Here is an 11,019-nt window from a genome sequence, read left to right as displayed (position 1 = left end):
GGCGCTGTCACACGTGTACCAATACGCGCCCCAAGTCAGGTACTTAATACTTTTTAACTTAATGGTGTTGTAGTACATATACATTGTGATGCTCTAAAGAGGCAAGTTAGAGGAATTTGTGTTTATTTTAAATAAATTTTGCATTGGTTTTGCAAACGCAACAACAATGCTTTACAACGTTTCCTCCGAGCGTTGTCACATCCTTCTGGGTGACTGAGTGAAGTCACAGGTCAAAGTGACCGTGTTAATCCATGGTGTTTGGGGAGCAAGATTCTCATTGACACATAGGCTCTAATCCCTTAATTTGCCCAGCAACGCCGCAGGCCGGAAAATTCCCAAAAATGGCAACGTCTAAATGATCTTCAGACTATAATAATATGATAAACAATTTGTCTTGGCGATGTTGCAGTGGGTATTTGGTGAATGAAATGATCGATTGCTATCTTTACATCATCCATCCATCGTAATTTGACCTTAGAATCTAAAATGGTTGCTTTGCTGATATCAGGTATATTTGACAAATCATATTTTTTGTGCGTAAAATATAATGTTTTTTTTTTTTTTGTGGATCGTAGTTGCTAAAGTGTGTTTGTGTATATATTACGATTTTTATGCTATTTGTTGGTGGCCTTTGCATTTGAAATAACTATATTGTGAAACTGTCAACTTTTTTTTTTTTTCGGTAGGGGCTAATGTATGCAATGTTTATACTAATTTATTCTAATTTATGGAAATTTTATGCAAATTTATGGAAATTAGCCAAATCAAATTTTGGGGGCAAGAGACCCTCCCCCTGCTAGACAATGAGGGGGGACGCGCGCGAAAATCACTACATTTTCTAATATCCGGTAAAATCTCTCTCTCTCTCTCTCTCTCTCTCTCTCTCTCTCTCTCTCTCTCTCTCTCTCTCTCTCTCTCTCTCTCTCTCTCTCTCTCTCTATATATATATATATATATATATATATATATATATATATATATATATATATATATATATATATATATATATATATATATATATATATATATATATATATATATATATGTGTGTGTGTGTGTGTGTGTGTGTGTGTGTGTGTGTGTCCGGTTTTTTTTTTTTTTTTATTATTTTTTCTTTTTTTCTTCCTCTTTCCTCTCCCTCTCGCCTGCCTCAATTTCTTTGAGTTACCCATGACATGTTGTTATGGTTAGGAGGAGGGGGAGTTTTCTGTGGTTGTCGAACACACTTACGTCATTCCCGTCCAATCGTAAGGCAAGGTTGGGCCCCGGCAAACCGTATTTAAAGAAGTGCCAGCCTAAGCGCTCAACTCGCCCAACTGTTCGTCTGGCTTTGCGTCTCTGGAGTCTCTCGTAATGGTATAGCAGCCCTCTGTCCGTCAGCATCAGCGTTCCGCGGGTGGTATGGGGCAAGCATGCCAGTGATTGGTAGTGATCTGTGGGAGGGACAAGCAAGCAACACTACATGGCTGAAGAAATGTGCGGGGGGAGTGCAAGGTATTAGTTGTCACATACTGGAGTGATGGGGGAGAGCAGAATGGAAAGAAGGTATTGTTTTTGAAATGGTAGTCTACATTCACCTGTATCTGGGTTCTGGAGGTTCTTCTACAAGTTTTAGGAGGCTTCTGGGAAACCAGGCATGCTACCGGTGCGGAGTCTCTACGTGCAGCGCCCTCAGCGCCCGGTACTGGTTCCAACCTTCGTCATCCATTCTCTGCCAGAGTTTGGCAGCCATCTCTTGGAGGCGGACGTTGAGGGCTGGGAGGGACGCGGCCTCGTGGAGCGATGCCGAGCTGGTGAAGTCGTCCTATCTTGTACCGAAGGCGAACCTCAGGGCGCTGTTCTGCACTCTTTGTAATTTGCTAATAGTTGTACGGGAGAGAGCGTGTAGAGGAACAGGAGGATAGGAAAGAATGGGAATAATTAGAGCCTTTATAAGATGGAGCTTAAGACCAGTGGCCAAGTCTCTAAATCGATATAGCCTGGCAAGTGCTGATTTTGCTCTTGCCACGTGATGGGAGACGTGGGTAGTGTAGCCCATAGTTGATACTGTCAGACCCAGGAGACAACCTCTTGAACTGAATCCTACATCATCCCCATCTACCAGCAGTGGGGCGGGGGTCTTGGTGGCAAGGGGCACGACGGTAAACTTGGCCATGTTGGTCCTGATCCTCCACTCCTTCTCAAAGGCGTTGACTCGGGCAACCTCTCTGCTGGTGCGGGCGTTCGCCATTCTACTGGAGCGGCCTGAATGGTAAACAACCTGTGAAATATCGTCAGCATAAAGTACATTAATTCCAGCGCCTGAGACAGGACAGTCGCTGTTGTAGATGCTTTAAAGGGTGGGCGAGAGTACACTTCCCTGCGGGACTCCCGTAGCGAGGGCGAAAGCGGAGCCTAGGTGGCTCCCAACCCTCACCCTCGCCGTCCTGTCACAGAGGAAGTCACAAAGCAGGCGCTCGACCGGGGCAGGCAGACCCAGGTGAAGTATCTTGTACTTCATGGCTAAGTGCCATACTCGGTCGAACGCCTTGTTCACGTCCCGCAGTACCAAGTTGCATCGGGACCTGTTGGCTTGGTGGAGGGCCATGGTCTCCGTTGCCAGTGCGATGGCGTGCACAGTTCCCCTGCCGCTCCTAAAGCCGTACTCTGCTGGATGAAGGTGGTTACCGGACTCCAAGTGGATGCGTAGGCGCGAGGTGATGACCCTTTCTAGTAGCTTCCCAGGTACCTCAAGCAGCGAGATAGGACGGTAATTCTCCGGACGAGTCGGAGCTTTACCGGCCTTCGGGATCATCCTCATCTCAGCCTGCTTGAATCCGTCAGGGAAGTACCCTGCAGAGAGTGCGGCGTTGAAGATTGCCCGCAGTCTGGTAAAGGCAGAATCTGGAAGATACGAATTTATAGTTCTGGTGATCTTACTTCCCCCAGGACAGGTTGGCCTACCGCCCTTGACGGTGGCAGCCAGTTCCTGGGCGGAAATAACGCAGTCCAGAGGCGAGGTGCCGGCCAGACGGGCCGGGTCAGCGCTGTCAAAAGGATGGGTCCTTTGCACTGCAGTAGCCATGTAATCCAGCACACTGTCGTTGTCGTCAAAGTCATCGTCGTAGTCTTCCCTGTAAATGCGGTCCCAAATTGACGTAAATAGTTGTTCTTTGTCAGTGTTAGAGATTTTTTTGTCTCCCGTTGCGTCTATCAAATAACTGTCTGGTCCTGAAGTTTTGCCTGAGAGACACTTAAGCTCTCGCCAAAACTTCCTGGGGTCCTTGTAGTTGGCCGCTAGGCCTGCCAACTTCCTTCCCCAGTGTTCTCGGGCCTCAGTCCGGCGTGAGTCTTGCAGTGCAACCTTTAGTTGGTTGTACCGCCTAAAATCAGCGCGGGTCCACCCTCTTAGCATTGCCCTGTCTCGCAGTGCCTGGAATTGAATTCTAAGCAGCTGCGTAGTCCGGAAGGCCTAGGGCAGACCTATACTTGTATGTCGCCTGTGGTATGTGTCTGTCAGCAGTAGTCCTTACCGTGGTCATCCAGGTGTCGAGAACGTCGTCGATGTCTTCCAGGGAGCCGTAAGCAATGTCAGGAAGATCCGTCATCTGTAAAGCGGCGTCTCCTTTGAATGCGACCCAGTCAGTCCTGTGGTATTTAAAAGTCTGGGGAGTAGGGACTAGTAAGGGGGAGGTACAGATGTCCAGTATGATAGGTATATGGTCGCTGGACGTCAGAGATCCTGGTGTGAGGGAATAGTCGAGGAAATTGGCTCTGTTAGTCAGAGCTATGTCAGGAGAAGACGATGTGATAAGGTTGAAAAAGGTGGGGAAATGAGGGCCAATGTGGCATGCTGTTTGTCGTCGGAAGTATTCCACCAAGTCTCTACGAACCTGGTTTGTGGTAGTGTGTCCAAGGTTAGTATGTCGTGCGTTTAAGTCTCCAACTAAAAGGACTGGTGTCTGTCTTCGAAATAGACGTAGAAAATATGGGTGAGGTAAGTATGGTCGACGTGGGGGGAGGTAGCTGGTTGCAATAATGATGGGTCCGTCTGGTGTGTCGGTCTGTGTATTGCAAGTGTCTCCGATAAGAAATCATCCTCGACTTTGTGGCGCAGTTTGCTTTTAACGGCTATAGCTACCCCGTCGTTTAGTGCGTTGCTGAAATTTTGTTGGTAAACTCGAAAGCCTGGTATTTTGAGTCTGGTTTCATTATTCAGCCCGTGGCTATTGATTAGGATCACGTCAGGGTCGTAATGTCTGTAAGTGTTAGTTAGGTCATACTTACGGTTACCCCAGGAAAGAACGTTGTGTTTGATTACTCGTAGTCGTGGCATTACTTACGTGCAGAAGGGAGTTTACCGAGAAGAAAGTCCCCGATGAGTTGTTGGGGGTCGCGCCTGATTCTCTCGTAGTCCTCATTAGAGTTGAAAGTCCAGGAATGCAAGGAGGCCAGGTTCTCTCACAAAATCCAGGACCTTGTTATCCATCTCCATTGGCCCGGTATGGCTGAGGAGCAAGGTTTTCTGCCGTATGCTGTGGTCAAATTCGCTGCGGGAAGCGGGAAGCCTTCTTTTGTTGCGTTTGGCAACAAAGCCAAACCGGATGTCGTCGTGCTCTTCTTCTTCTTCCCGGTCCGAGCCGTCCGCGTCCTCACTGCTGGATGGGGAGGGACAGGAAGAGGCAACGGATGAGGTGTCGTCTGGACCAGCAGCGGTAGCAGCGGCTGGGGCACAGGCAGCGGCTTCTGTCGTCGTGGCGTGGTTAAAGTCGGTAAAGACTCCGGAGATAGCCTTTATGAGACCCTCTGGAGCCGATATGGGTGGCGGGGGAGGCAGCTTCATGTCCGGGAGCTCATTCTCTGCCAGGCTGGTCGAGAGGAACTGCTGGAAGCAGCCTTTGCTGAACATGTTGGCCATATGTGCATGAAAAACACATAATATGCCAGCCAGAGACTTGGAGAGGTCGGGTGTGGCAGGTCCAGATGGAACTTGGGTCGGTTCCATTTGTGCAGCTTGTGCGAAGGAGACACCAGGCCTTACCCGAGCCTGTCTAGCTGCCTCCTCTTTCTTCCTGAGGGCCTCCTTGCGACGGGGGCAACGCATTGCCCTGGCGCTGTGGTCCCCGCCACAGTTGAGGCATTTCTTAGCAGCGGCAGAGCAGTTTTTGTACGAGTGTCCCTCCATGCTGCACTCGGAGCACCGCACGAAACCTGCCGGCTGGGGGCAGCTGCTTGTCGGGTGTTCCTCTACCGTGTTGCACCTGTTGCAGGTCAAAAGCGGGGTGAACACCTCTTCTCTCATTTGATGGCTCGGGATGTGGATATGGAAGAGATTGAGCCCTTCCATCAACGCCTTCTTGGCCACGGCAGCGTCTTTAAAGATGATCTTGACGGTGGAGGAGCGTGGGAACTTGTACACACTGTCCACCTTGGCCCAGCCGTGGCGGAGTTCCATCTCTTCGACAATGGACTCAGCTGTGTTCCCGTACACAAGTTCGTCCAGAGCAAAGCAAATAATTGATCGCTTGGACCTTATCTCGGGGGGAACCACGGGGTTAAATCCCTTCGCAGCCAGCCGCTCAGGCATGCCATCCTGAAAAATGGCATCAGCATCCTTGTCTGTAAGCGTGAGGATCACAATACCATCACTTACTGGAATGACTTTAGTGACCATCACTGCGGGAGACAGGATGCCCAGCAGGGTCCTCCTGACCCCTACATCCGAGGGATGGGGGTGCTTTATTTTCACTCGGCCCATGTTGCACACCACATAGACGTAGTAAAAAAAAAAGACACACACGGACACTTCACACGGAAAAACACGACACTACTGTAATCCGCCTCACACGGAAAGCACAACACAACATAGCACTGCACCGAATACCACCGCACACGGAGAAACGCAACACAACACAACAATGCACTGCAATCCACCGCACACGGGAATAAACACACAACACTGCACTGAACATACACCACACAACACACAAGCCGTCCTCCCGGCGGTCACCCATCCAGATCCGTACCGCCGTAGCGGTGCTTAACCACACCGACACCGAACAAGAGTCATCCTCTTACACTGCACTGCACTGCACTAATAATAAAACGCATCACTGCACTGCACTTCACAAAAAAACGAAACGCACACAAAACACATGCAAAGAAAAAGCTAGACGGTCACCCAAAGTTTGTGCACCAGAGTGGTAACTATGAGCTATTTTAGTGTGAATATATACAAATGTGTTAAACAGAGTGGTAACTAAATTTTAGTGAAATATACAAATGTGTTCGGGCCTTATGCAAGGAGCGGCCCGTAGCTAAAGAGGACAGAAGCCTCGCTAACTCTTAGATAGCTATCTAGCGCGGAGGTGGATGGTCTTTGAGCATAGAGAGGAGGATGCAGGGTTTCTCGGCCCATATTCTTCTGAGAAGGTGTATGGCTGCGGGCCTTGCTTCTGGTGATTCGGAGTCGTGATCTCGGAGATGCAGGGCTTGTCGAAGTTCTTGTGTCAGGGGACACTCAACAATCCAATGTAGAAGCGGTTCAGCCGGGGTGAAGTGGCAGTGGCTGCAAGCTCTGTTGACTCTGTCGATCAGCTGCCAGTTGCAAGGGTACCCCAGGCGTAGACGGTGGAGATGGACCCTCGTCGTCCTAGGGGTGTCTCCTGCTACCTCGAGGCTTCTTGTTCCTGTGACTGCCCGGTACCAGGAGTAGCTTCTTGATCCTTCCTCGGCATTTATTCTGTTCCTGGTGTCGTTGATCTGGTGTTCCAACTTGCGCGCTGCTGCTTTGAGACTTGATAGCGATGGCCGGATGTGCATCATAACGTCTGCTCTCATGGCGGCCATCTTGGCGGCGATGTCGGCAGTCTCGTTTCCTAAGATACCAACATGGCTTGGTATCCAGTTAATGGTGATGGCTTTTCCTTGACGCTGGAGATGTTGCAGGTTGCCGAGAATGCTGGTAGTTAGTTGCGTGTTGTCTCGTATCTTTTGCCGCTGGAGAACTTCTATTGCAGATCTGGAGTCGGTGTGTATGACTATCGTGGTGGTCTCTTGTTGTAGTGCATGGGCCGTGACTTGAAAAATCGCAGCTAACTCCGTCTGGAGGCTGCTGCAGCCATCGCAGAGGCGCCAAGCGTGTTCTTCTCCTCTGAGAACAAAGGCAGCGCCGCTCCTGCCGGTGTCTTGATCTCTCGACCCGTCGGTGTAGTACACTGGTGTGTCCTTCGAGTCTGGCAATAGAGAGTTCTCCATGTATTCTTCTCGCCGTAATGTCGCGTTTTTGAGCATCGGGCACTTTGTAGCTGAAGACAGCAAGGGGTGGTGTCCAAGGAGGTGGCACGCTGTAGTTGTCGCTTTGGCGGTCCTCGCCAAGGGTAGCTACATGGCTGAGGCCGTATCTCTCCAGTGACTTACTAGCGCTGCGGCTCCACTGTTGGCCTGCAGGCTGGTTCCTTTGTGTTTTTGCTGTCCTCAGTCTATCCTGTGTCTTTCTATACCCTGGTTTTGTCAATATTTTGGTAGTGATGGTGGCCACATTCTTGGCGATTCGGACCTCTACAGGGGCGATGTTAGTCTCGACTTGTAAGTTGCTGACTTTAGTCCAGGTCGGAGCTCCAAGAATGAGGCGAACGGCTTTGTTCTGTTGCGCTTGGAGCCGCTGCACACTCGTGGTGTCACTGCCGGCAAAGACGACAGAGGATTTTCAGATGCAAGGCGTTGCTCGTTACGTGCCCCGAGACACTGGACTCACTGTCCTGTGTTCAAGAACTCAGCGTTACCCGTTACGTGTCTCCCTTACTCGTCTTCGGGGTAGTCAGATGGTGGCGGCGAAGACATGTGGCCACTAGGCACAACCTAATTCGAAAAAAAAAAAAAAAATAAACACAACCTAATTCGAAAAAAAGAAGAAAAAAAAATGGAAAAGAAAACCATAACCAAAAATATAGAAAAAAACGACTGGCGGTGTCCAATGTTCCGCCGCCATCCAACTGTGCTTCCCCAGAATACTTCCTTTTCGCTTAGTTTTAAGTTGTGCTACTGGTAATATTTTTTTTTTTTTTTTTTTTTCGTATGTTATAATAGCATGTGGTTGCGCCGTTGTATTTATAGTACTGCTTTTAGGGAACCAAATGTACATTTTATCATGTTCAGTTATTAGTGTATTATATTGTTCAATTTCACTTAATTTAATGGATTCCCATGCGTTTAAGGCCTTATGATAATTAATTATGTTTAATGGAGTAATGTTATACTTTATATGTAAGTCATGTGAATTTAATTGTTCTTGCTCGTTGCAGTGAATAAATCTTACTGCTTTGTTTATAATGGTTTGCATTTTCCTTTTTTGTGAGGCTGAGGCCACACAAAGTTGTATTGATGGATAAGTAATTAAGGGTATTAAGAGTGTTTTTATCAGTGTTGTTTTCGTTTTCGGGGATAAATTACTAAACCTTTTTAATTGGGACAAAATGCCTTTTGCTTTGTTTATTGTTTTGGTAATGTGGCTGACAAATCCACGTGTTGTTAAATGTAATCCAAGAAGCTTTCCCTCTTTGCTTTTGTCGATTTATTTTCCGTTTACATTAATTTTCTTATTTTTAAGTTGAGCAATTGGTATTATTTTTAATTTTTCTTCGTTCGTTTTAATCTTCCACATCCTTTCAAATTTACATATTCTTTCTATTTCCCGTTCTACCTTTACTTTCAACATCAATTTAGATTTACTTGGTGAGGTAATAATTTGGGTCACATCATCTGCATACATTGTATCAATGCAGCCAAATTCAGGTGAAGGTAGGTCATTTGTGTACAAAGTATACAGCGTTGATGATAACACGCTTCCTAGAGGTACACCACTTAATAAATTTATGTCTTTGTTGAAGTCATTGTTAATATATATTATTGCCTTTCTGTTGACAAGGAAATTACATAAGATTTTTTTCCAGAATGTCAGGTAGTCTTAATCTTAAGATTTTATATTTTAAGCCGTTATGCCAAACTTTGTTGAATGCTTTTGCGACATCCCTGAGTACCATGTATACTTGTTTCTTTTCTGCGAGGGCATTAGCAATCGTTTCATATGTAATGGTGATGGCTGTATGTGTCCCTTTATGTGATTTAAACCATGTTGCCTATTTTTAAGTATATTATTTTCGGCTAGAAATGTGTTTAATCTGGATTGTATTATTCTTTCAAAAATTTTCCCAGGCACTTAAAGTAAAGAGATAGGTCTATAATTTATAGGATTTGTGGGTGCTTTGTCTTTTTTGGGAATGAATTTAATGATTGCCACTTTGAAACACTCTGGAAAATAGCCAACAGAGTAGCATGCATTAAAAATATTTTGTAACTGTTCAAGTGTCTTTTCAGTGCAGTTTTCTAGTATAATTTTGTTAATTTTAGTTGATCCCAGAGCTTTCTTTTTTGTTCGTTTAATAAACATTTTAATTTCTTCTGTTGTAATTTCTCTTGTGTAGTTATTTTCGGTATTTAATATGTTTGTAGCAACTAAAGGGAACGGTTTAACTCTATTATTGTGTATGTTGATATATCGATCTATATGTTCTGAATGGTTCTTATCAAAGTAATTTTCTTCCTCTTCCGAAATTTTGAAGACACTTTCCCAGGCTTTCTCAAATAAGTTACATTTCTCTTTGTCTGTTAAGTATTTATTTCCCTCTTGATCTTTCAAGTAATTAGTGTTAATAGTGTTTTTGCCTTTTAATACTTGTATTTTACTCCAAAAATCCTTACTGTTTTTGCTGTTATCAGATATGTGGTTAATTTTGTCTTCCCAGTTTTTATTGTATGATTCTTTACATCTCTCTTTTAATTCCGTCTTAATTATTTGCTGTTCTCTATAAAGTTCTATTGTCCTTCCGAAATGTTCGGCAAATTATTTTAATGTTTTATATTGTCTTTCTAGATTTGTTATTTCTGGTGTTGTTTTTAACTAATATGTATATTGATAACTAGTTTTAGGGATTGCTATATCCATAGCATTCTTAATAGCCTTTAACCATTTTTGAGTTGCAATCTCTAATTGCTCTGTAGTATAACCCTCTAAGTTAGATACATTTATTTGAAAATCTAAGTTATGCTGGAATATATCCCAGTCAGCTTTGTGTGTGTTATATACTTTAGTTTTTACCTTTATGAATGGTTTCGTAGAGAGTTTAAAAATAATTGGTAGATGGTCGGACGTTGTAATTTCGCCGGGTTCGCAGATACAATTTAAATAATGGTGTTTATTAGAAAATATTTTATCCGGATTAATGCGTGAATTCTGGGAGTAGAAGGTTGGGAAATGTGGGCCTAGATGAATCAGATCTTACCTTGGTTGATTAAGTTTGTTAAACTTTTCCCTACGTTATTATTTTCCCTATTGCCAAAGTTGGTATGTCTTACATTGAAGTCTCCAATGATATATGTTGGTATTGAGTTATTTAAGAGTTTGTGCATATCTGTATATGGTAGATAATGACGTCTGGGTGGTAAGTAAGTAGTTGCAATTATTATGGGGCCAAGACTTGTTTCAATTTCTACAGCTAAAAAGTCAGTATCAAAGTCATCGTAAAGTTTGTGTTTTACACCAAATTTAATTGCAATTCCAGATTCATCCGCTATAGATTCACTATAATTGACTTTGTAGACTCTGTAGCATGGTATTTTTAATTCTTCATTTGATTTAACGCCATGACTATTAATCAAAATCAGATCAAGGTTATTACTTAAATAATTTGTTATTAAAGACTGTTTATTTGTTTTCCAATTAAGAACGTTATGTTGTATAATTTTTTTAAAATGTTGGTTGAACGTGGGGTGGTTTTGTTCCGGCGCAGATCTCTAGTTTCCGGTGGCGAACGGTCCAAATTTAAGCCAGGTCTAAGTTTTCTAAATTCATCATTATCTAATGCGATCCAGCAATTTGAGTTAGCTAGATTTATTACACCACTGCGTATTTTCCGTAGGATTTGATCTTCAGTGTATTTGTTATTAGTATATTTCCATTTATATTTTTTTTATTGTATGCCT

The 11,019-nt window shown here is 44.6% G+C and overlaps 1 protein-coding gene across 1 annotated transcript; it reads right to left on the bottom strand.

Moving 5' to 3' along the window:
- Positions 1 to 6,336: 6,336 nt before the first annotated feature.
- On the bottom strand, positions 6,337 to 7,821 carry LOC123500684. Its single transcript, XM_045249335.1, has 3 exons — positions 7,784 to 7,821; positions 7,399 to 7,661; positions 6,337 to 7,286 (listed from the first exon to the last, which is right to left on the bottom strand). Exons 1-3 carry the CDS (start codon positions 7,819 to 7,821, stop codon positions 6,337 to 6,339), a joined length of 1,251 nt encoding a protein of 416 aa, XP_045105270.1.
- Positions 7,822 to 11,019: the final 3,198 nt, after the last annotated feature.

This window comes from Portunus trituberculatus, unplaced genomic scaffold, assembly GCF_017591435.1.
Source record: "Portunus trituberculatus isolate SZX2019 unplaced genomic scaffold, ASM1759143v1 PGA_scaffold_468__1_contigs__length_18973, whole genome shotgun sequence".
NCBI classification, from domain to species: domain Eukaryota; kingdom Metazoa; phylum Arthropoda; class Malacostraca; order Decapoda; family Portunidae; genus Portunus; species Portunus trituberculatus.
Note: the sequence above shows the minus strand (reverse complement) of the source record. Positions and strands in the feature narration are given on the sequence as shown.